Below are 26,958 nucleotides of genomic sequence, written 5' to 3' on the forward strand. Positions count from 1 at the left end.
TCGGGCCATTTTTCAGTATTCAGCACTGAGGTACTTTGACATTTATTCAGTCATGTAACGCTGTACTGAAATGAATTTTATACCATTTTTTGGGGACAGATAGAGCTTGGGAACAGATGTGACTACATTTGAGACAGAATTCTAAATCTCTGGAAATTAATAAGTTCTGTGCGTTGGATCGGGATTGGTAGAGTCCTAAATAGGTACAATATTTTAGGGAATAGAGTCATTTTGATTGAATGGATTCGTCCTATCCATGAAATGTTATATGTAGACCATCTGGTCATATCTTCCCTTAGAGATTTGTATAGTGGAGGGAAATTTGCCATATATAGTTTGTCATAGAGGGGAGTGAGTTTCACTCCCAGATATTGTAGAAGGTCTGTAAGCCAATTAAATGGAAACGAGTTTTTAAGACCCGACCAGGTTTCCGCTGGAAGATTGATGTTTAATGCTACTGATTTGGAGGAGTTAAATTTGGAGTCCTAATATCTGTGCGTATTGTTCCAACAAAGCTATAATGTTAGGTAGCGACACCAATGGAGAGGTTACGAATAGCAGCATATCGTCCGCGAACAAGGCACATTTATGTTCATCTGAGAAACATTTTATCCCTTTAATATCTAAGCTATTGCGGAAAAGTATTGCCAAGGGTTCAATTGCTATAGCAAATAGTAATGGCGAGAGGGGGCATCCCTGCCTAGTTCCCCTTCGGATTTGAATAGGGTCTGAAAAATAACCTTGTAAGCGGATCTGCGCTGCAGGAGAGGAGTAAAGGGCATTTATTAAATTAAGAAATTTAGGTCCAAATCCCCAGGATTTAAGAAGTTGTAGAAGATATTTCCAAGAAACCGAATCAAATGCTTTTTCCAGGTCTATAGATAACAACATTCCTTGTTGGGGAGAGTTGTCATCCCATGGGTGATTAAGCAATGCGATTAGATCTATAGCTCTTCTAACCTGATCTGGGCCTTGTCTTCCCCCAATAAAGCCTACTTGATCTCGATGAATATAATTGCCTATAAAGCTATTAAGTCTATTGGCATAGATTTTGGATAGGAATTTTATGTCATTGTTTATTAATGAGATTGGTCTATAATTAGACTCTTCCCCTGGGTCTTTATGCGGCTTAGGAATAATGATTATATAAGCTCTATTCAGATCCGGGTCCAAAGAGGCGCCTGAATGTAAAGAGTTAAAAAAGGCTTCCATATGAGGCGCTAAGATATCTATAAATTTCTTATAATAAAAATTAAGGTTGTTTTGAAAATGTTGAATTTATTGCCTTTTTTCTTCTTCTTTATTGAAAAATTTGTTACAAATCTGTCTTATAACTTGTTATACATTATGGAAAACCAATAAAAACTTTGAAACCCAGAATTCTAAATTTAAGGCTGGCTTTAAGTTAGACAATACTGAATCCAAGGCTTTTAAGAAAATCACTCTTCTAATCCACTGGGTCTTTTCAAATGTCTATGTCCTCTAAGGCAAGGTTTGTTTTCTTGGGACACCTTGGAAGATGGTACATCCATATTAGGACTTTAATTACAGAAGTGTTATGGATCCTGATCAAAAGGGAATCTGCACTTAAGAACGTTAGAGGGGGGAAAAAAAAAAAAGTCTAGTCTCTGAATAAATAGAGACCAACAGAACTATGTGGAATACACAATTCTTATTTTCCTGAAGACCCTGGTACATCTGCAGGGAAAGATGAATTTTCTCTTCCTGGATGTAAATAGCTTTCAACATATCTAAATCTTCCAGGGACAATTTAAGTTTAGAGGCCCTGAAGCCTGTGATGTGAAACATCACAGAGCCTTACAACATATAGACCCCAAAACCAAGGCCTAAGAGTACCCCTTTTAAAGCAACCAACTCCATAACCAACAAGACAGAACAAAGATTCCTGAAAACCCAACCCTGCATGGGGAAAATCAGAAACACATTATAACAAAGTAGAACAAATAAAGGCGTTCGTGAAGAAACTGCATCTCAAAGGACAGCAAACGGGTCAGTATTATTAATCCACAGAGCCCAGAGACTTTGTCAAACTATAACGAATAGCCTCCACTAGTGCAAGTAGCTTTATAAAATTGTAGAATTGAGGTAACCAGCCTGTTTCACGAATCCACAGTAGGTGTGGTTCTTTTTTCCAATGCAGGAAAATATCCTTACGAACTTGAAAAAGAAAAAGAAAAGAAGAGAGAAGAAGAGAGAAGAAGAAGAAGAATCCCAGACAAGATGCAAGTGGCTGACAGCCAAAGTCCTCCTCCTGCCCGTAAGGGGAGGGGATTTGAGGAAAGAAGCAGGCAGGAGAATCTCTAACCTCTGACAGGAGGGGGAAACATGAGTTAGGTACCTGGTAACGCTGTTTCCAGGAATCTTCCAGGACAGCCAATGAGAGAGAGGGCTCCGCCTGCCTGAAACAGGAAACACATCATCCACATCAGATAAAAAGACACTCCTACAAACCCACCTCAGTAATATTTAAAGACCGAAGGCCGTCACACGAGAAGCCGCTAGCACCTTCTTTGTCTTTTCGAATGCTTATATCGCCTGACCTTTTAGGGTCTAGCACCTCCTTAATCTTCAGCATTGGGAGGGAACTTGCTGTCCTGGAAGATTCCTGGAAACAGAGTTACCAGGTACCTAACTCATGTTTTCCCCAGTCATCTTCCAGGACAGCCAATGAGAGGATTAGCGAGAACCATGCTTACTCACTTAGGGTGCCTGCAGGACCTTCCTGCTAAAAGCTTAGTCCTGATGAGCCAGCAGATCAAGCCTGTAGTGTCTGACGAATGTCTGGAAGCTGGACCAGGTGGCTGCTCTGCAGATCTGATCTGGGGTTGCCCCTGCTCTTTCCATCCAAGAGGTAGCCCAAGCTCTGGTGGAATGCGCAGTGCAATGTTCAGGTGGCCCTTTTCCCTGAGATTGGTAAGTCTCGGAAACGGCAACCCTAATCCATCTAGCTATAGTGCGTTTGAAAGCTCTACTGCCTTTCTTTGGTCCTTGGAACAAGACGAAAAGGTTACTCGACTTCCTCCAATCACTAGTCTTGGACAGATACTCCAGCATGCATCGCTTCACATCTATGCCCTGCCATCCCCTTTCCGTGTCATTCTTAGGATTATTGGAAAAAGAAGGGATGACGATCTCTTGCATCCTATGAAAGGTAGAGGCCACCTTCGGTAAGAAGGCTGGATCAGGTCGCAATGCAATCCTGTCCGACAAGATCGTGCAATAGGGCCACCAGAAGCGCTACTTTTCAAAGTGAGTGCCCTGATGGAACAGTCTGCAATGGGCTCGAAAGGTGGTCCGAGGAACCCCTGAAGTATTATGGACAGGTCCCATGCGGGAAAACATTTAACCTTTGGGGGCCTCAATCTCCCAGCCACCCTTAGGAATCTTCTCACGAGGCGCACCTCTGCAAGCCTGACATCTAAAAAATTGGATAGTGCTGGCACCTGAACCTTCAGGGTGCTCTAAGCAAGGTTCCTATCTAATCCTTCTTGTAAGAATTCTAAAACCTGTGCCACCGTCCCGGTAGTGGCGACTCCCACCAAGCGGAAAAAACCTTCCCCACCTTGTGGTAGATAACTGACGTGGAGGCTTTCCTGCTGCAAAGGAGAGTGTACACTACCTTCTCAGAGAGACCCTTACCCACTAAGATGTCCCTCTCAGTAACCAGGCCGTTAGACGCAGTGCTTGTACCTGCGGGTGACGCACCACACCCTGCGTCAAAAGATCCTCCTCCTTCCTTGTCCCTGCTCAAATCCAGCAGTGCTGTGAACCAAGGCCTCTTCTGCCAGAATGGGGCGACCAACAGTAATGCAGTCTCTCCCCTCTCAAGCTTCCGAATAACCTTTGGAATCAAGTGCTGGGGGGGGGCGACTTAAAATATACGCCAACCGGAATTTCCAAGGATGGGCAAATGCGTCCACCACCAGACATCCGTCGTTTCCGTTTAAGGGAGAAGAACTGGTCCACCTTTTTGTTTGCTGCTGAAGCAAAAAGGTCCACTTTCGGCACATGAGATCCTGAAGGTGGGCTCCCCACCCCTACGTGCGGGCATCCTTTGTGACCCCGAGAGGTTCCAGCTGACTCCACAAACTGCCTCCCCCAAGTTTTGACTGTCTGTCCACCAAAGCAAGGATTGTCTGACGGGGTCCGTTAGTACCAACCCCCTGTCCAGACCTTCTGATTCTCCTCCCCACTGACTCAAGAGCAAGTTCTGAAGAGGCCTGGAGTGCCGCTGCGCCCAGAAGACAGCCGGCATGGCCGATGTCATCAGGCCCAGAACCCTCATGATTGATCTGCAGAATGCCTCCTTCGCTAGATAAAGGTTCATGGCTTCTTCACCCAGGAGGGAGACCTTCTCCTGAGGGAGAGAAATCAGCCTGTTGCAGGCATCTATCCAGTACCCCAAATATTTCACAGTCTGCGAAGGGTCCAGCTGGGACTTCTCCCTGTTCAGTAGCCACCGCAACTCATCAGGTGGCTGATGGCGAGTTCCAATTTCAGCCAGAGGAGGTCTCCAAAGGGGGCAAAAAAATAGGTCGTCCAAATACGGCACAACCACTACTAGTCTCACCCTCAGGGGGGCAAGGGCTTCTGCCAGCACCTTGGTAAAAATCCTCGGTGTGGACGACAGTGCCCTGTACTGAAAATGGAGAACTCCAGTCGGTCCTCTGACCGCAAACCGCAGCATATTCTGAGAGGACTTCCGTATCGGGATGTGTAAATATGCATCCCTGAGATCTATCATTGCCAAGAACGCCCCCTGTGGTAGCAAGTCCCTTAAAAAGAAGATTGACTCCATACAGAACTTTTGGCAACGTACCACCTTGTTTAAAGGTTTCAGGTTTAAAATCAACCTGCCTTTTCCAGAGGGTTTCATCCGTAAAAACAAAATGGAGAATAAAACCCCCTCCATTCTTCCTGCTTTGGCACCTGTACAATCACCCCTTGGTCCAGCAGGTCTTGAAGGGACACCTTCACAAGCCTCGCCTTTTCTGGATCCTTGGCGAGTGATGTGATTAAATATCTGGGAGGGGGTGGACTCTAGGTCAATTCTATCCTGTATCCCGATTTTATAAGTTCCCGGATGACCTTGTTGTCCAAAAGTGCTGCCCAACGTGGGAGGAAGTCCCCCAGCCTTCTGCCCACCTTGGTCATGGTGTCACTGTGGTTTGGGCCCAGGTTGAGGAGGGTTAAAGAGGAAGCCACTCTTAGCCTTCCCTCTTTTGAAGGCCCAGCTTTTGGGCTGGTCCTGCCCCTTACCTTTCCTTAGGTTTTGTCCCCTTTGCCCCCCCAAAAACTTTCTTTAGTTGTTGTTTCTTGGGGGGGAGAAAACCCTTTTTTCTGTCTGCAGACCTGTCTAACACAGTCTCCAATTCTTGCCCAAAAAGCAGATCCCCTTTAAAGGGCAATCCGCAAAGCTTCGCCTTGGAGGCTGCGTCACCAGTCCAAGTTTTCAGCCATAACGCCCTTCTGGATGAGTTAATCAAGGCCGTAGTTCTCGCCGACCTCTGCAGAAGCCTCAGCTATGTAGGACACGGCCTTGCTCAGGACAGGGAGGGAATCCAAGATTTGTTCCCTCTCACTACCTCCTTCCAAGTGTGACCACAGCTGCGCAAGCCAGATGTCCAAGGTCCTGGCCACACACATGATTGCGAGGCCAGGCTTGAACCCAGCACTGGCTGCCTGCCAACCTTTCCTGCGCAAAAATTCCACCTTTTTGTCCATGGGGGTCTTTCAGCGCCCCCATATCCTCATAAGACAAATCCGACTGTTTTAAGACCTTAGATAGCGATGCGTCCAATTTCGGTAATTTTCCCCAAATTGCTGCGTCCTCCTCAGCAAAGGGAAATCTGCATTTAAATCTGAATAGGTCAAGCAAAACAAATGGCAAACGCATTCATCAATTTGTTACCCGCTTTATAGCAAGGTGCACATGGGAGGGCTTAATACAGTACAAAAGCAAAAAGTTTCCCAGCACACTCACCAGCCAGCATGCAAAAAAACTTGTCTCAACGTTAAAGTTAAAAACAGAGGTTTAGATACACGTCTTCTGCAAAAAATGTTAAAGCCGCGCCAAGGCACCTCTATATAGTGCGGACCTAACTCTAAAACTATGAGAGTCTCCATCTTGGAGCACATGTGGCAAAAGCTCAAATTGGGTGCAGGTTTGTCAGGAGAAAGCCCAACCTCCCTTAAAAGGCACAGGGACACACAAGGGACCCCGCACATCACAACGGCAGCTGAGACCCCCCCATGCGTCACTGCACCAAATCAGTCAAGCAAAACAAATGGCAAACACTCTCATCAATTTGTTACCAGCTTTCTCTCATAGTTTAAAGGGCCAAATACCTGTTTCCTGCCTTTGAGACCGGGGAGTTGTTAAAGGACATTTGGGATACCTTAGGATTGAAGGAAGAAATTACTGAGCTCTCGGTACATGATAAAAAGTACAAGGGGCTTCAGACCGAAAAGGGCCGCACATATATCCTTGCAGGATATGATTAAGACTAGATGAAAAGAATATCCTCTTTTCTTGGTGTTCCCATTCAGATTTAAAAGCAAAAGTTTCCCAGCACACTCGCCAGCCAGCATACAAAAAAACTTGTCTCACCGCTAAGGTTAAAAACAGGTTTTAACCTTAGGTTTAGATGCATGTCTTCTGCGGAAAATGTGAAAGCCGCGCCAAGGCACCTCTATATAGTGTGGTCCTAATTCTAAACTATGAGAGAAAGCTGGTAACAAATTGATGAGTGTGTTTGCCATTTGTTTTGCTTGACTGATTTGGTGCAGTGACGCATGGGGGGGTCTCAGCTGCCGTTGTGATGTGCGGGGTCCCTTGTGTGTCCCTGTGCCTTTTAAGGGAGGTTGGGCTTCCTCCTGACAAACCTGCACCCAATTTGAGCTTTTGCCACATGTGCTCCAAGATGGAGACTCTCATAGTTTTAGAGTTAGGGCCGCACTATATAGAGGTGCCTTGGCGCGGCTTTCACATTTTCTGCAGAAGACATGCATCTAAACCTCTGTTTTTAACCTTAGCGGTGAGACAAGTTTTTTTGTATGCTGGCTGGCGAGTGTGCTGGGAAACTTTTGCTTTTAAATCTGAATGGGAACACCAAGAAAAGAGGATATTCTTTTCGAGTGTGCTGGGAAACTTTTGCTTTTAAATCTGAATGGGAACACCAAGAAAAGAGGATATTCTTTTCATCTAGTCTTAATCATATCCTGCAAGGATATATGTGCGGCCCTTTTCGGTCTGAAGCCCCTTGTACTTTTTATCATGTACCGAGAGCTCAGTAATTTCTTCCTTCAATCCTAAGGTATCCCAAATGTCCTTTAACAACTCCCCGGTCTCAAAGGCAGGAAACAGGTATTTGGCCCTTTTTGGTTCCTGAAAATCTTCCTCAGACTGATCATCTGGCCTCTGTGGGGAATTGGAACAATCACTGGGTGCCTCTCCACTGGCTAGACTCTCAGTGTAGACACTCGAGCAACCCGGATTACTTTGCCCCCCTAAAATAGGCCCTGTGCTCTGAATGACAGACCGTAAAGACCGAAATGTAGAGACCATTTCCTCCCTTATGGTATCAATAAAGATCCTTAAACATCCCAGCTGACTCTTTGGATACCAGGTTTCTCTACACATCCTGTGCACAAGGGCTTCGACCAAGATGACAGCTTGAGGTTGCAAGAGGCGCATCTTCTACCCTTTGGGCAAGTAGTAGTAGCTGGAGCAAGGGGCTTAGACCTGTGGAGAATAAAAAATAAGCCGGTTTCAGCCCTCGTGCCCTTGTCCACATGCCACACTGCGTGTATCCCCCCCAAAAAACCTGGATATAGTGCAGAGAGCTACTCGCTTGCCCTGCCAAAGCAGCCCCCCTCCCCCCCATGCAAGCAGGGACATGCAGGAGAGAATTTCCCCAATAAAAACTCACCTACCTTTGCGCCAGTGCCCAAGTCTCCCAGATCAGGAGAGGCAGCCTGTGGTCCAGCGTCTGAAGGCATGGTGACCTGTCCGCTGACCGCGCACCTGGCCCACTCCTGGTGTCCCTTCTGACTGTATGTGGACCCAGTCAGGTATAACGATGTGTCCCAACGTTCTGTAGCATTGCCGAGCGTTTGTAGCTGCTGCCAACACCGCCATGACCCCCTCCATCTGCTCCTTAAAACACTGAGCATGCGAAACAGCTTGGAACGCACGCCCAGTTCCTCGATCCGAAAACTGGAAGTGACGCACCGGAGATGCGCCCGTGATGTCACTTTTGCCTGGACTCCGCCGCCATTGCTCCCAGAAGACCGGCACCTGGCCGAATCAATGCCTATTCATTCCCCAGCGGGCCTCTGGCGACCCTCCAAGCACGGTAAGCCCCCTTTCAGGGGGACCAAATCCCGCCAGCAACCTCAATGTGCAGAAGTCAGAGAGACCCAGACCCCACCCACAACTGCCATGGGGGGCCCAGGTCAATCAGGATCCCCAGGCCTCCAGCGTGGGAAAGGGGAATAAGGCACATAGGGACACACGGAGCCAGTGCAGTGGGAGCAGATTCAGGGGGGCACCCCTTGCGGCGAGCAAGACAATAACACGTTATTTTGATCTCCATCTGGAGTCACTCACGCCTCAGAGGATGGTTGCCGCCCCTTCAATTGTGGAAGGAAACCTAGGCCACTAATCGGGTGGGGAGTCCGATCTGGAAGCCTAGCTATGCCAATCTCCAGGATCCACTGTCCCTGGTTCGGAGTCGGCATTGCATAATGGACTGAAGTAAAACAATAAAACATTGCAATGTTTCTCCTGTTCGGCCGAAGGAAACACAAAAAAAAACAACTGAGGTGGGTTTGTAGGAGTGTCTTTTTATCTAATGTTTTAACCTTTTGGTAATGCATTTTCTGTCCTTGCAGAAGGAGCCTCTCTCATATGCTATGCTAGAAGATGACTGGGGAAAATATGGTGTTGTATTTACTATTTAAACCAAATGACATGCTTTGGTAAAGAGTGACATCTTTTTGAGACTTTACCTCAGTATACGACAAATGAAAGATTGTCAGTGTTTCTTCATCACGTTATGCTATTGGATGTTCAGATACCAAGTACCATACTTGGTCCAAGTACAAGTACTGATACATTTCCAGCTCCAAAGCTAGACAAGAAAAAAAAAAAAACTCTAAAAAGTTAGGAGGCAGCTATCATTTTTAAGGAGCATTTGCTACAGGGCCCCTGGGACTTGTGCATCCCTGTTTTAGTGTATTATTTGAAAATACACACTAGGGCTGCAGCTAACGATTATTTTCATAATCGATTAGTTAGCCGATTATTAGGTTCGATTAAATCGGATAAAAAAAAAAAGGCTCCAGTGATGGACTACTAGTTTGTATTGAGATTGTAGTCCATCACAGGAGCAAGCTTGGAGTGGTGGAAGTAAAAACTTACTGTCTGAACATTCCCTCCATGTCTTCTGCTGAAAGGTTTAGCCTGGATGCCGGCTCGTCCCCAGCCATAGTCTCCGTCCCCCGGCTGACACCCGTCGCGCTCACATCCCTGGCACCCATCATGTGATCGGCCCGGCTAGATGCGAGGAGCGCCGGGATTGGAGGAGAGCCGGGAGCTGGGCCGCGGCGGCGTGCGCGTTCAGTGGGCGTGACTTGATTGTGGAGTTGCAAACAGGCAAGGTAATAGATAGCCGAATAATCGACGATCGAAAACGTTGGTAACATTCCACGTTGGTCTACAATCTTGTCCCTATGGTCCTTTGAAAGCTCTTCGGTCTTGCCCATGGTGGTCAGGTTTGAATGGAAGAAAGATATTCTGTGGACAGGTGTCTTTTTATATACAGAACGAGTGGTCGTTAGGAGCACATTCTGAAATTGACAGGACTAATCTGTGTACCACATAGCCAGTCTGTGGGAGCCAGAATAATTGTTGGTTGGTAGGGGATCAAATACAGTAATACCTTGGTTTAAGAGCATAATTCGTTCCGGAAATCATAAAAAAATGATTACAATACTGTACTGTAATATAATACTGTATAAAATATAAAGAAAAATAAACCAATTACAGGTACCTTCGTGGCTGGTGTGAGGGGGGCGAGAGAGAGGAGGATTATTGTGTAGGACGACTTTCACTATCTCTAACGGAATCACTGCTATCTCTTGACTCAATGGAATCTTTTTCATTTCGTGAAACCTTAACAAGGAATCTATCCAATGTGACATTGTGTTGTCGTTAAACAGTCTCATCGCTCGCACTGCTACAGCCTTATTCGGGTGGCGCTTTTCTACAAAATTTTGCTCTTATTGCAAGACATTGCTTGTATATCAAGGCAAAATTTTTCAGAAATGTTTGCTTGTCTTGCAAAACGCTCTCAAACCAAGTTACTTGTAAACCAAGGTATTACTGTATTTATTTTACTCACTGAACTGCAACTCAATTTATAACATTTGTATCCTGTGTTTTTTTCTGGAATTTAGGTTGATAGTCTGTCTCTACCATTTAAAAAACACCTATGATAAAAATGATAGACCTTTCATTTCTTTGTAAGTGGGCAAACTTACAAAATCTGCAGGGGATCAAATAATCATTTCACACACACACACACACACACTAGGGATGCACCGGACCCATTTTTTCCAGAGACCAAGTAAAAGTACCAATACTTGTCCAAGTACTCACAGATACCAATTACTGATTGTTGTGGAAATTTTACTAGGATGTGTTTTAGTATTTTGTAATATTGTCATCATGTCTCTCAGTGTCTGGATTTCTGTGCCATGCTCGATTGGAGCGTGACCCGGATTTAAATCAGCGCGTGTAAACTATTGGAGTAGATATCATATGCGTGGCGGAGCAGTGTTTTTTTAGCAAGTGTGTGTGGACGCAAGCTAGGGCCCCTGCGCAAAACGCGGATTTATTGGTTTGGTGTGTATACAACTTGCTTTGAGGACACAGTATTATTTAAGATACATATCTGCCTTTATGAAAGGAACGTGCGTTCGTATTTCTGATGCGTCTGATAAGCACGCTGGAGATAGTATGGCATTGTCCCTGCAGATAAGCTTCCATTCATAGGAATCATAGTAACGTTATTGGGCATTGCTCACTGAGCAGTGCTGGATAAGGTTCGCTCCAGTGGTAATGGGAGATTGTGTTTGTGGGTCTGGAAAGATGGCGGCTAGGAAAAGCATGCAGCTGTGCACACGGGTCTATGGGCTATGCACACCGCTTCTACTATGATATAGACATACACTTCCTTTTCTTTTGTGTACATGTGCTTTGTTGGCTGGCTATGATATGTTGATGTATTGAGGAAGTGATGTTGGTTGACATAATTTCCTGGTTTCCTCTTTGAGACATCACTTCCCGTCTGACAAAATAAAAGCTGTGTAGTGAGAGACAGAAGCTCTCTAAGAACGGAACCTTCACGATGAAAGCACCACCTGTGTCCTGACTCTATATGACTCTACAGGGGTACCTCCACTCCTTGCACAAAAGAGCTTAATACAACTGTGCTTTTAAGTACGGGGGAAATTCTTTGTGTTTGGCATACTTTAGTGCGGCATGGATTTGTGCGTTTAACCAAGCGAATTTCCATAACACTGATACATTTTTATTTAGCATCATGTGGCAGTTTTTCTAAAACAATACAGACTAATGATTTCATGACAGTGGTGGAGAGCCAGGGCCCAGTCGGAGCTGCAACTCTGGTAGTTCTCGTAAAAATACCAAGTATCAGCACTGGTATCTGAACATCCCTAGTTATAGCTAGTGTCAGTAACGTTAATGTGCATTTCAAGCCAAAAACTATTTTTGTTTTGGATATAGTAGGGCAGGGTTAGAACACCTGTAAGGTTTTTACTGCCATCTGGGGCTGTATTAGAGAGATTTCCCCTCATTCTTGTCCTGCCAACAACAGTTTCCCCAGCTAGACAAATAAAATGAAAATCTGCAAATGACACAGACAGAAATACAAATCTGACAGGGATTCTAGCCTTCCCCAACTATTAACCACTTCCTGCCCAGAGCAATTTCTTACTTTTGCGCACACATGATAAAATATGAATTTTTGGCTAGAAAACAGCTTCAGACCCCCCCAAACAATAATACATTTTCTGAAAGCAGAGGACCTGTAGAATAAAAAGATGCTAGTTGCCGTTTTTTGTGCATGTCATTTGAACAAATGTTTATCAAAACAAGTATTTTTAGGATAAAATGCACTAAAATGAAATTTGGTGCACAGAAACATAATACCTAATTTTTGAGTAAAAATACAAAAGATGGGGGTCACGCTGGGTAAATAGACGCCGGCCGCTTACAGCGCTCTCCTCCCACAGCGCTCGGCAGGCTGTCACACTTTCATTCCTCCCCGCTGGGACACAGAGCATCTCCCAGCGGGGAGGAAAGAAAGCAGGGACGCGCCGATCGGCAGGAAAATGGCACTTTCGGCATTTTGCCAAAAGTGCCATTTTCGACCAATATGTTTCGGCGGCCGATATATGGGTGCATCCCTAGTTTAAACCGGTACCAAGCTGCAGCCGTGTTCTTGGTATAACCACTTCCAGCGAATGATGTACATTTACATGAACCTGCTGGAAGTGGTTAAAGAAAAGTCTGTCTGTGTTGCTGCAGTAGAGTTCTTCTCACTTCCTGTCAGGTAAACCATCAGCAGAACAGGAAGTGGGAGTAGACCTCTCCCAAATATCAGTAAAAACCTAACCACTCCAAAACTAAAAAAACATTTGGCTTGACATACACTTTAAAGCAAGTGTAACATAACATTACATTAAAGTGAACCTACATTTCATAGAGTGCACCTCCCTAATTTAGTTTTGTTATTGTTGTCCAACTTTCCTTAACCTAATTCATTATCAGTTTTGTGATGTTCTCTGAAGACAGTCTCACCTACAGAAGTCCTTTATAGTCATCCAAATTTACCTCCTGCAACAGCTATAACAACATTGCAGTTTCAGGCTGCACAGTGGTGTCACTGTGTCCCCGATTTACTCTCATGAACAATCCAGCCAAGAGAGAGACACCACTGCTCTGTCTAAGAGCCGAGTCACAACAGATGCATTCAGGTGACCCTAGCTATTTGTTCCAGCACAGCCCCAATGCAAGACAAGGTAATTTCGATTCGATTTGTTTTAGATGGGCCAAGTTCACACCACCGCATTGCAATAAAGGGCGCTGAAAAGAAGTACGGCGCACAGTATTTTTTTTTCAGCACAGTGCGGTATAACCGCATCGCACCACGCTGTTACCCATAGAACATAATAAAACATCACTTGTGACTTTTCAATAAACTTCTAACAAAAAAAGTAAACAGTGCGTTGCGATCAGCACATCAGTCAGGCAACGCACAGCTGTTGGTGTGCATTGCCTGGCAAAGTGCTGATAACACATTGCACTGTTTACTTCTTTGTTAGAAGTTTATTGAAAAGTCACAAGTAACGTGGCTGCCGGTGTGAATTCAGGTTGTAGAGGAGAACTTGTCGCACTCCTTACCGGAAATCCCAATGATGGGGATGGGTGCTGAAATGACTGCAGATGGCGCTGCTATCACATAGGTTTGGTAGAGAAGAATGTCACTAGCGCACCGAAAATCCTTTTAGGATCATCAACTGTTCATTTTATTGAACGGATTTCCGTCAGTTGAAAAACAAGCACTTTCGGGACCTCGCAGGGTCCCGTCATCAGGCTCAACATCAAAAACTAACAAACAAAACTGAGTTTAAATAGACATACAGTTGTGAGACAACCATGTAACCACCCTCCGTCACGCTCACCTGTGACATCACAGTTTAGGGAACTGACTTTACCTTACTATTTCCCTGAACCTCTTTCGCTAATTCCGCTAAATACTGAGCTGGTGCTGGGTCAGTCATTTTGTCTATACACATAGCCGACATAGGACGTATTACCTCGTTGTTATGGCCATTTCGGACTCAGACTAAGCGAGAGGCCTGTTGCCATGACAGCGCGCTTTACAGGACACTACTGCTTTACAATGGCAGTGCATTCCATTGGAACCATGGCAAATATGGACAACAGTGACTCGCTGCCTCAGCTCATAGACTGACTCCGCCCAATGTCCTCTGAGCTGCCCACACTCCTGTCTCCCGCACAAGGCATACGTCAGTGGTGTTCCCGACAGGGAACTCACTGCGACTGAACTGGACTTTAGCGTCCAGCACAATGGGCACCAAGCAGCTGCTCGTCAACGTGGTTGTTACACAAGGCAAACTGCACTGTCATTTCTCCTCATACAGTAGTCGCTTTTTGATCCCTTTTTACACACTATTGGTGATATGTATGGTTATCAGTAATCTTATTAAGATTACATAACCTCTCTATTCTTTATATAAACATGTTATATAATATGTTATATAATCATGTGATGTCATAGGTGGGCGTGATGGGGGGTGGTTACATGGGTTGTCTCACAACTATGTCTATTTTAACTCACAAGGGGGTATTCATTAAAACTGGAGTGGACAAAATCTGGAGCAGATTTGAACTGCAGCCAATCAGCTGTTCTGTCTCATCTTTCTTCAGTTTGCTCGGGAAAGTTTTGAAAATGTCAATTGGTTGCCATGGGCAACTGCTCCAGATTCTGTTTGCTCCAGTTTTGATATATCTCCCCCACAGTTTTGTTTGTTAGTTGTCAATGTTGAGCCTGATGAAGGGACTCTGCGAGGTCCCGAAAGCACTGGTTTTTCAACTGACATTCTGTTCAATAAAATGGTAGAGAAGAATAGACATTCTTCTCTACCATGCTAGTGAGGTTTGCCTATAGGTTTGCATTCAATGCCACATCAGGACTGCTTTTTTTTACTCACACAGCTTAATTGGAAAGTCAATGTAGCTGAAATAATGGTTCAGCTGAAGGCAACTGTTGCCAACTTTGCCACATGAGGAAAAAATCCCTTATGACTTCTGGAGGGTCTATCAGCACAATTCCCTGGATCAAAATATTTCTCTCTTAACCTTTAGTAATTATAACTCTGCATATTATTAGTTTTAAAAGACCACCCAGTCCTTTTTTAATGCCACAATTGTGTTTTCTCCATTAGGTATTGCCCCATTGCTCATGTGAAAAAGCACTACACAGCATAGCCACTCTTACTGTAAAGAACCCCTTTCTAAGCTGAGAAAAAAAAGAGCTTTCTTCCATGTCCTTTTTTTATAGGGCACTGAATCTATCTACATTTTACAAAAATATATGCAGTTGTGACATTTACAAATATACTGAAAATAAAGCATTATTTTGGTCATCGTACTTGTACCTTCTCTTATCCCACCACACAGCTTCATATCCCTTGGTTTGAAGTGCTGCCATAATCACATTGACATCGTAGTTTCCATTGCCCAACATGTTTTTCTTGTGTGGGGTCACCAGCGTATTGGGGGACAACCTAAAATGGATGATGAAAATTTTTTTTCAGCAGATAGAAAAAGTATATTCCTACAGCACAAGAAAGAGGAATAGAAATTTGGAAGCAAAGTTGCAGCAGCTGAATTGAACAAAACCTCCACAGATCCGGTAATAAAGGTGCCCATACACTGTACGATTATCGTACGAGAATCGCGGGAAATCCCGCGATCGTATGATAATCGCAAAGTGTATGAAAGGCGTGCAACCGTTTCTACTGTACTGTCGCACGTCTTCCGTCGAACAAGCAGGCTGGAAAACCCGCCGAGAATCGTACGATTCTCGGCGAGTTAGTGGCCTGCTTGTTCGACAACTGCCGAACGGGCCGGAGTGTGCACGCGCACACTACGCGTTTGCATTTGCTTGGGATGATTACAAGTACGATCTGCCTGTCCAAGATGGGCAGATCGTACGTTTTTTAGATTACTTTACAACCCTCGCAAGACAAAAGTCTTGCAAGGGTTGTAAAGTGTATGGCCACCTTAAGACAAGAAATAAAGCTGTGCAGCATTCTGACAGGTGTGCAGTGGGATGAAAGAGAACCAGAGTGACATGACACCGCAGAACACAATGACATCTCTTAGAGTGGCTCCGCACTGTCAGCAGTAGGCACAAAAGAGAACAGCAAACCCGTCACAACGTACAGAGCAAAAACTTTTTTTTAGACTCTACTTTGCTGTGTAAAAAAGATTATTACTACCATTGGTTACTAAGCTGCAAGTCTGTATATTATTTGATCAGCAAACAGCAGCAAGCGAGTTTGCTGTATTTATTTATTCCTATGTAGCACTATTATGCTTTACCTTCATGATTCATACTTTTGTAGTACACACACACAACTTTTTTCAATGTTTACATGATCCTCTACAGCAGCGGTTCTCAACCTGTGGGTCGGGACCCCTTCGGGGGTCGATTGACAATTTGCCAGGGGTCGCCGGGAGTCTCCCACTATTAGATAGCTATTAGATTATCATCATTATTATTAATAATAAAAGCTGACACCCTCGGCTTGTGTTATATGGTTTGCCATTTTAGCTGTTACAACAGTGGTTCTCAACCTGTGGGTCGCTGTGTGATTTCTGCTGTGCTCGGTGAGAGTCCTCCTCAGCCCTCTCCTAGCGCAGCAGTGTCAGTTCTCCCACCACGCCGCCAGATGTCGCTGCAGCAGCCGCGTCATCCCTAAATTTTACCGTTGGGGGTCACCACAACTTGGCAAATGTTACCAAGGGGTCCCGGCCCTAGAAAGGTTGAGAACCACTGCTCTACAGCAAATATAAAGTATGACATATTGCCAATATAAATCAAAATAAGCAGGTTAGAAGACTGTAAATACAGCTGTGTGAAGTTGGCACCCTATGTTTGAAAAACCTGAATAAAAATATACCATTTGTTTGTGCCACGTTTGTGCTGATTTGTGCCGCAAAAACAAGCGTTTGTGCCGGTTCGGTTTCTGAGATATTAAACATTCAATACAATGCAAGCCCCACCCACGTTGCTGAATTTTAAAAACAAACACGCCATTCGTTTGTCCCGTGCTTGTGCCGAAAAAAAAAAAACAACGTTTGTGCTGCTTTGGTTTAGGAGATATTGTGCGTTATAGTTGCTGAAACCCCACCCACTTTGCACCCCATGTTGCTGAATTATCAAAACAAACGCCATTCGTTTGTGCCGCAAAAATAAACGCTTGTTGCATGGTTCTTTGAACAGTTCTGTTGCCTTCGGGTCTTTCTTTGCAAAGTGTTTATTAAGTTTTACAAGAAAATATGAGGGTCATACAGAAAGTGCATACATAAACTGCATACAGTATACAATATAGTGGATTACCAGAGCAATCATGAGTTGCTGGAGACATTAGACAGATTCCACTAACTCAATTTAACAAGCATTAAAGTGGGAAGAACAGTAGGGTGAATGAAGGAGCGAGGCTGAAGAGGAGGTAGGGTGAGAAGGGGAAAGGGGGCTAAAGTTTGGTGGTAGTCGAATCCCCCGGCCAGGGTAGGGTATTTAAATGGTGGTTAGGCTGTTAGGATGGATATCTGGGTGTGCATAGTTTATCCAAGGTTCCCAAGTCTTTACAAACTTCATCTGGGTGTCTAAAAGAATGCTGAAAATAAAGACTACCAGCTTGTGCTGAGTCTTCGTAAGATTCTGAGGTTTAAGATGCAAAAGAGCAAATCAGGGGTCTCTAAGTATGTTGGTGTGAAAAAGAGTTCTCATTAGGCGCAACGTTTGAGCCCATAGTTTATTGACCATGCGATTTCCACCAGGTGAACGCCCCAGGAGACTCTATCCCGGGTGGGAACAGTGGGTTTCCCAGTATGGGTAGCAAAGGTAAGTGAGGAGAGATCAATTTGCTATAATATTTGGTACTATCCCACACAGAGAGGGTATGCCTCATCCCTGGAATAAGGGTCCTGGGGCGTGAACTTCGCGAAAGCCATGGGAGCGCTGAAGTCGGAGCACAGAACACACTTTTCAGCTCCACCCATAGCGGCGCCCGCGTAGATACATAAAGATTAGGTAGGGGAGCTATCTGAGCAGCTTGGAAGTATTTCTAGAAATGTGGAAGACCCAACCCGCCGTCGCCTGTGGGCACATATGGAGTGTTTAGAAATTCGCGGTCTGGAATTCCCCCAGATGAAGGTTAGGACCTGATTTTGAAAGGAGCGAAGCGCAGATCCTGGGATCGCAACTGGCACAGTCCTAAAAAGATAGAGTCGTTTTGGGAGTATTGTCATCTTGACAGCATAAATCTTCCCTATCCAGGATAAATTATGACAGGCCCAAGAGGTCATTAAGTCTTTTAGGGATTTGAACATAGGGATATAGTTAGTTCTATAAAGTGAGCTATACTCTCTGGTTAAGAAAAGTCCAAGGTAGTCTAGGTGGGAGGTGCGCCAACCGAAAGTGAAGTTTTGTCTTAAAGAGTCCATTGTTGCCCGTGGAAGGGATATATTAAGAGCTAATGATTTCTCCTCAAGAGAGACCCGAGACCTGTGCAAAGGATTTCAAAAAGGAGACGTTTGGCAACGATATCGGAGGCTGGGTTACTGCGAGGAGAAGGTCATATTTAGTTTATAGTCGGTGTTATCAACCATTACCCCATGGATATCAGGATTTTGGCATATGAGATAAGCCAGCGGCTCAATCACCAGAATGAATAGGATTGGGGAGAGGGGGCAGCCCTGTCTCGTCCCCCTACGGATCTTAAAATGTCTGGAAGAATAGTGGAGATAGCGGACGCTAGCAGACGGGTCCCGCTACAAAACTCGTATCCATTGTAGGAAGCGTGGCGGAAATCCCCACTTTTAAAGAATGTAATGCAAATAATCACAAGAGACACTGTTAAATGCTTTTTGTATATCTAGAGTTAACAACATGCCCGGAGTGTTAGCCTGCTGATCCTAGTGGCCAGTATTTTGGAGAGTATCTTAATGTCCACATTTAATAGGGATATGGGCCATGAACTTTTGGGATCTGCACTGTCCTTCCCTGGCTTAGCAAGCATTACCACCCGACTCAGTAAGGAGGAAGGGTGCAGCTGCGAGCCAGTTCTTAAATGATTAAACAGATTTGTTAGGTGGGGTGTCAATCATTCTGAGAACTTCTTCTAATATAATGGTGTGAAACCATCTGGGCCAGGTGATTTAGCAGTTTTAAAAGGAGAACTATGGGGTTAAGGCTTTTCCCCATAGTTCTCCTTAGGGTAACGGGAGGATACAAACTAGCGTCCTCCCGTCACCCTAGGCTCAGTATACCGAGACGCCGCAGCTGAAGCGGATCCCGACAATTATGCCGGGATCCGTCCAACTGACAGCTGGCTCTGCCTATCTAGAGGCAGAGCCAGCTGTACCCGCCCCCTCCCTGTCCGTTCCGCCAGTCAGTGCTGGCGGATCGGAGCGGGGAATCCAGCCCCTCCCCTGTCATGGCAGAGAGCCGTGACAGGATCGAGAGGTGAGCGAACGCCGGTATGTGTTCGCTCACCTCCCGATCTACTGAGCCGCGACAGTTTCATTGTCACAGGTCAGCTAGAACTATGAGGTGAGTGAAAAGCACTCACCTCATAGTTCTCCTTTAAGTTGTTTAAATCTTCAATTGAACTTCTGAGGTTGTGACATCCGCCTTCATCATCTCCACCATAAGTCCAGATAGGGCAGAGACAGGGAAATCAGAAAAAAAAGAGCATCAGCCCTATTAGAATCAAGGTGGAAGGTGTATTGTAAAGTTTGGCCAGTATGTTAGCAAATTTAGACACAATATGGGTTGGGTTCGCAGTCAGGGAGCCATTGGATAGTTGAAGTTTGAGCGAGCGCGCTGCCCTGGGTTTAGCATTCAAAAAATTTGCCAGCATAGAGCCGGGTTTGTTAGCTCTGGCATAAAACCGACGTTTAGTACATCTTATTTGCTTTTCAACATCGTTGTTGAGAAGATTCAAGTCAACCCTACCTGCTTGCGTGTTAGAGTGGAGGGATTCGTTTTCCACTGTGATTCCAAGCGTTACAATTCTGCGTCAAGAGTCTGGATTTTACCTTCACGTTCCCTTTTTCTACGTGACGCCAATTGTATGAGATCTCCTCGGATTGTTGCCTTATGGGCCTCCCACAACGATATGGGAGAGGAGACCGAATCTATGTTTTCCGTGAAGTATCTAATTAAGAAGCTGCGGACCAGCTCCGCAGAGTCTTCAAATGTGAGCAGAGAATCATTTAGCCTCCAATGATAGGAGGTAGGGCTTAATGATAGAGAGATAAAAGAAAGAATAACTAGGGCATGATCTGACAAAGGGTAAAAAGGTTGGAGTTGTGAAAATGTGATCTATGAGAGAAACTGTCATGATTAGAATAGAATGTGTAATCTCTTGTGGTAGGGTTCTTCTCTCTCCATACATCTAAGAGGGCATGCTCAGACAAAAGTGTTCATAAAGGGCAATGGTACTGTCGCTAAAAGATGCAGCTGTAGGATGAGAGCCAGAGGCTCGCCTATCTAATTTGCTACTCAGAACAATGTTTGTGTCCCCCATCACTAGCAGAGTGTCCGATTTGTGTTTCTCGATCACCTGCAAGAGGTGAGAGAAGAAGTGAGACTGTCTCGTATTTGGGGCGTAATAGGTGACTATCGTGATATTTACGTCTTGCAAAGAGCCCTTCAACAACAGGTATCTGCCTGTAGGATCAGCTTTTTCTTTGGAGCAAATAAAAGGGGTGCATCTGTGAAATGCCAAGAGGACCCCTCTTTTCTTCTCTCGGAAGGTTGCCTGGAAAATTTGTGGATAAGCTTTATGAAAAAATGTGGGTTTGGAAGTATCAGTGAATCTTGTTTCCTGGAGTCCCACAATATTGATATTGCGGGAGGCATAATAATTAAAGGCTTTTCTACGTTTGGAGGGCGAGTTGAGACCCTGGACATTATGAGATATGTTAAAGGAGGACTGCATTGTGACAACAGTTCCAATGAGCTAGTGTAGGGAGGACCGGAGTAAAGCAGACAATGCGGAGTTGACCCACCAAGCAGGGGGATCCACCACCATCAGGGGTAAAAGAAAGACAGGGAGAAGACAGAGAGGAAGGGGAGAGGGGGGGGGGAAGGGCATGAAGATACAGGACAGATACAACAGAAGAGTATCGATCTGAAAAAGCTGCCAATGCAGGAATTCACAATGCTGGACAGCATCACTAAATGTGGGGTGCTCATGGCACCCGGACGTGAACAGTTTAACTGGAGTGGAAAACAGTTCGCCAAGGTACTGGTAGTACAAGTCATAAAGAACATTTACATACCTGAGATTTTTGGGAGGCCTCCGTGGGGGAGAGTGTTCCAGTGGTCGCAGTGTACTCTGCGGTAGATCCACCTACTGGATCCCAACCCCGCCAAGGTGACCCATGAGTAGGTTCTCATCACATGAAGTGGTCCTGTCCGGTGTGGTCCGGAGAGGGTGGCGTAGAACCGGACCCCCCCAGCAATAGCCGTTAGCGACCAGGTCCCACGCCCCCCCCATCCAGGAGGGGTGTAGCAGTGTGTATATGACTGGGAGATAAACCTCCTTATAATACAATTGTCTCACCTCACGTTTTGTACGACCTCTGCTTGGGAGGGTAGGACCATGAAGGTGACCATAGGACACCATCCCGAAGGATAGTGGTGGTCCAGGTGTCCCTCCCGGCGAAGACAGCTCATGGTAAGACAGCACAGTGCAGCAGAGTATATGGTTCTGTACGGTAGAACGGCAAGCATATAACAAAAGACCTGCAATAACAGTAGGATAATTGTTTGGGGGGGAAAGCTTGACACGACGCACATTGGATCAACATGCATAGTCCCCCCAGTCCCATGGAAATGCAAAGTCTGCCATTAGAAACAAGAAACCAACAAAACAAATGTATAACTATACCCATATAGTAGTTCTCCAGGGCGAATGGGAACACTGCAGCAAACAATAAAAAAAAGGTACCAAGGCAGGCCTCCCAAAGTGGCTAATGGGAGAAATCCGTAGAAGATAAAGAACACGGGAAACAACAGCGGAACATGCCACGGAGGTGTATTGGACTCACTGCTATATGAAGCCTTGATAGCGTCAGCCAATGGAGTCCTCCTGGGATTGTTGTAACTCCCGAATCTTGCTGGGACAGTTGCGGCAGGTCCGAGGCCCACGTTCCCATAGAGGCGTCAGGCGAATGGGTGTGTGAGGATGGCGGCTCTAAGCCCGTAGCCTCCGGGTTCATGAGATGTAGCGACTCCAAGAGAGGACCTGCATCCTCTGGTGCGGTGAAAGAGTATGATTGACCCTTATAGGAGAAGGATGCTTTCAGTGGGAAGCCCTATTTGTATTTGATGCGATGTTGTTGCAACGCAGACAGGTATGGCTTCAGGGCTTTTCGTTTTAGCAAGGTCTGGGGAGCCAGATCAGAAAATACCCGATATTTGAAATTTTGAAAAGAGAGATCGTGTCTCTTCCAGGCTGCCTTTATGATCGCTTCTTTGGTACGATAGGCGTGTTTGAGGATCACATCCCTTGGAGGGCCATCAGGTCTTTTCGTGCCCAGGGCTAGGTGTACGTGGTCCATCTCGAGTCGCTCGACCGGGTAATGTGGGACCAGCTCCCAAAACATGCCTGTAACTGTGGCTTTAAGGTCTTGTTCCGGTATGCCCCGCAAGCGAATGTTGCCGCGTCTCGCGTCTATTTCTATTTTCCAAGTCCTCTGGTTTGTCAAAAGTGGTGGAGAGGTCAGATTTAATGGAATCCAAGTCCTGCTCATGAGAGTCCACGACCGAGATTACATCATCCAAATTGTATTCAATGTCATGGAGTCGCGTCCCCAGTTCTTTGATGTCTCAGGGAAGACGTGCCGCAAGTTTGTCTGTGGCCGCATTCAGCTCATTCTGCAGGAGTTTGAAGCGATCCAAGAGTTCCGAGTCCCTGCATGTCACTTCAGGTTGAATACAGGGCATGGGGGGAAGGAGCACTCCCATTAGAAGAGCGTCATTGTCTGCCACCAATTCCTGCGAGGAGGGCTGAGGATCTACCTTCGGCGGGGACGGCGCCAATTTACCTGGAGTGCGGGATGAGGCCGGTGTCGCTTTTCCTCGAGCACGGTTGTTGTTGGAGCCGCTGTTTTTCCCCATGATGGGTCACTACCATTACGGGGAGACAAAGCGAGTAGAAGCGGGGCAAATGCTTGGGTTCAGGCGAGGATTGAGGCGAGTTCATGTCCGGGTGTAGTTCAGCCAGGTTAAGGTGCGGCCATCTTGCTTGGCTGCTCACTAGCGCACCGTCTTCGGGTCTTCCTTTATTTGTGTTTATTAACAAAAGATTCACAATTTGGAGTATTGCTGTTTAATCTGACAACCGTGCTGAAGTGGCAATGTTTCTGGGAGAATTTGATCGCATTCCCTCTTATTTTGTTCTTCAAATGTTGGTACTTCTATACATACCCAAAATATCCGGTAGCAAAATACTTATGTATACATGTACTTTTTGATTCAAAAGTAATATAATAACGATTTTTGTACCTACCAATGGAATTATAAAACGTTGTGGTAAACAAAAGAAGAGATGTGACTTAGTGCAGAGGTCGCCAACCTTTCTCATATTTTTTGTTTCCTCATAAATTCTCATATGTATGTGTGTATCTATATATACACTATATTGCCAAAAGTATTGGGATGCCGGCCTTTACACATGAACTTTAATGGCATCCCAGTCTGAGTCCGTAGGGTTCAGTATTGGGTTGGCTCCACCCTTTGCCGCTATAACAGGTTCAACTCTTCTGGGAAGGCGTCCACAAGGTTTAGGAGTGTGTCTATGGGAATGTTGGACCATTTGTGAGGTCAGGTACTGATGTTGGACGAAAAGGCCAGGCCCGCAGTATCCGCTCCAATTCATCCCAAAGGTGTTCCATCGGAGTGAGGTCAGGACTCTGTGCAGGCCAGTCAAGTTCCTCCATCCCAAACTCGCTCATCCATGTCTTAATGGACCTTGCTTTGTGGACTGGTGCACAGTCATGTTGGAACAGGAAGGGGCCATCCCCAAACTGTTCCCACAAAGTTGGGAGCATGAAATTGTCCAAAATGTCTTGGTATGCTTGATCCCTTAAGAGTCCCTTCAGTGGAACTAAGGGCCCAAGCCCAACCCCTGACAAACACCCCCACACCATAATCCCCCCCCCACCAAACTTTGCACTTGGCACAATGCAGTCAGGCAAGTACCGTTCTCCTGGCAACCGCCAAACCCAGACACGTCTATCGGATTGCCAGACAGAGAAGCGGGATTCATGACTCCAGAGAACAGGTCTCCACTCTCTAGAGTCCAGTGAGGCGTGCTTTACGCCACTGCATCCGACGCTTTGCATTACACTTGGTGATGTAAGGCTTGGATGCAGCTGCTCGGCCATGGAAACCCATTCCATGAAGCTCTCTACGCACTGTTGTTGTGCCAATCTGAAGGCCAGACGAAGTTTGGAGGTCTGTAGTTATTGACTCTGCAGACAGTTGGCGACTTCTGCGCACTTCAGCATACGCTGACCCCGCTCTGTCATTTTACGTGGCCTACCACTTTGTGGCTGAGTTGCTGTTGTTCCCAGTTGCTTCCACTTTGTTATAATACTACTAACAGGTGACCGCGGAATATTTAGTAGCAAGGAAATGTCACGAAACATCTGAATCCAATGAATTGGACAGGTGTCCCAATACTTTTCGTAATATAGTGGAGCCCGACGAGCAGCTTTACATTCAAGCGATCGAGACGCTCGATCGCTTGTATTAGCAGCTGTCACTGCCGTTGCCGGTCCCGATATCTGCTGTGCCCGATGCGGCCGGGACCGGCACGGCTCTGTGACAGGAGATCAAAAGGGAGTTCAGTATACAAACTCCCTTTGATCTCCTCTCAGTCCCCAAATGCAGGAAGTGATGTACTGTATACTACATCACTTCCTGCATTCAGTGTCATTCTCCCAGCTACAGAAGCTGATGAAGCAGATCTCGGCTTCATCAGCTTCTCTGGGGGTCCCTAGGTGACATTAGGGGTCTTGGAGACCCCTGATGTCTCCATAAAGAGGACCTGTCATGTAAATTGGCTATCACATATGGGGCTTCTTAGCCCCCCCATGTAATAGCAATAAAAAGTTGTGTAAAAAAAAAAAAAAAAAAAAAAAAAAAAAAAATTTAAGGAAAAATATAACCTCATAATTCTCCTTTAAAGAATCATAAAAAAAAAAGAAAAAACATATTTTAAGTCCCCGCCCCCCACATACAAACGCAGATATGTGTTGGGTGCGCCGACGTGCAAAAACGACGATTGCGCCTATTGTGCTGAACATTTTTCATATCGCCGCAAACGTCGGAGTGAGAGCAATAATTTTAGAGCCATTAATCACTGATAACACTGAACTGATGAGCAGTAAAAGCGTTTTATTCGTCGCCTATGGGTGTTTTTTGCTATTTTGCTGGCACACGCAATTTTAAGGCTTGACATGTTTGGTGTCTATTTACCCGACGTGACCCAGACTTTTATGTTTTACTAAAAATATGGGTAAGAATAAAATGTTTTTTTATAACATAACGTAGGGAAACTTTTTTTTTACATTTATGGTACTTTTTTCATTATATAGTAAAAAAAAAAATACCCCCCCCCAAAGAAAGCTCTATCTGTCCCCAAAAAATTTTAGCATAAATTGCAAGGCTATAGTCCGGTCATGCTGACTGGTTAAATTTTAGCAGGGCTCACGCACAATACAGAGGTCAGTACAGGTCACAAAGAAAGTACAGGGTTTCCTATACGTCCAGCCGGCTCCAGGTGCTCTCTCTCCTGTGCAGCAGAAGCCGTCCAACTGCAGTTAGGCAGTCTTCCTCTCCCACCAATGGCAGCTGAGGTGGGCGGAGGAAACTATCCAGAGGCGGACTGGGCCCGGGGGCAGGATGGCAATTGCCCTCCAAGCCTCTCCAAACCTTTGCAAACGCCACCCGCCGCCGTAAGCATTTCATATCTCCCCTCTAGGCCGCTCTGCTGCTGCAGTGGCAAATGCCACCCTGCCCCCGGGCCTAGTCCGCCCCTGGGTCAGACTAATCCAGCACGTTATTAATATGATTTAATAAAACGTGCTAAGTCAATCTTTTCGTGACTGAATCAAGCCTGTGGGCAGAAATTATATATACACACACACACACAGTTGTGTGAAAAAGTGTTGGCCCCCAACACTTCTTCACCTCTGAATGGCAGAAGAAAAACAAAATAAAGGCTTTGGAGTGGCCTAGTCAAAGTACTGACCTGAATCCTATTGAGATGCTGTGGCATGACCTTAAAAAGGCGGTTCATGCTCGAAAACCTTTCAATGTGGCTGAATTCTGCAAAGATGAGTGGACCAAAATCCCTGCACAGCGCTGTAACAGACTCATTGCAAGTTATCGCAAACGCTTGATTGCAGTTCTTGATGCTAAGGGTGGCCCAACCAGTTATTAGGTTTAGGGGGCTGTTTGAAGCTAAAATAATTGACATCTATGATACATCTTTGATGGAAAGGTTCCTTAATATCATTTTTTTTGTTTTCTTTTGGTGCGGCTTACAAATGCCCCCCAGCTAGGATAGATTGAGATGAGAGCCTGGTCTGAACCTAGGCATATTAGTGGAGTTACATGTAGGTGTAAAAAGGTATTGACTGCTAAGAATAATGATACTGCTCTTGATGTTTATTTCCAGGATCCGTAATGAGGCGAAACTGCATATCCAAATTTGGGACCCTGGAGAAGTAGCAGCAGGCCAAACTTGTGGTGGCAATTGGACAACATTCATAGCGTTCATCTTGCACATAATTTTTGATAGACAGATCTTAGACACTGCCTATCTAGGAAAAAAAAGGAGTGACTTGGATTTTTCTCAGGGTGTGGCAGAGTATTGGAAACCAAATGACATTGCTCCATTTAAATGCACTCAGACATCAACATGGGGGAAGGTCTGTCATGGACAATAGAAGAACACATGTGGTTGTTTTGCATACATTTTAAGTGGTCCCTGAAATCACCATATTGC

The 26,958-nt window shown here is 45.4% G+C and overlaps 1 protein-coding gene across 2 annotated transcripts in view; it reads right to left on the bottom strand.

Annotated features, from left to right (window-relative positions):
• The window catches only part of JOSD1 (Josephin domain containing 1), a 155,446-nt gene that overhangs the window by 65,155 nt on the left and 63,333 nt on the right, over positions 1 to 26,958 (bottom strand). For both annotated transcript variants that reach the window (XM_018573189.1, XM_018573190.1), the window contains exon 2: positions 15,295 to 15,423. In XM_018573189.1, the coding sequence (XP_018428691.1) occupies positions 15,295 to 15,423 (129 nt within the window). The remainder of the gene's footprint in view (positions 1 to 15,294; positions 15,424 to 26,958) is intronic.

This window comes from Nanorana parkeri, unplaced genomic scaffold (genome assembly GCF_000935625.1).
Source record: "Nanorana parkeri isolate BGI_ZX_2015 unplaced genomic scaffold, ASM93562v1 scaffold2266, whole genome shotgun sequence".
NCBI classification, from domain to species: domain Eukaryota; kingdom Metazoa; phylum Chordata; class Amphibia; order Anura; family Dicroglossidae; genus Nanorana; species Nanorana parkeri.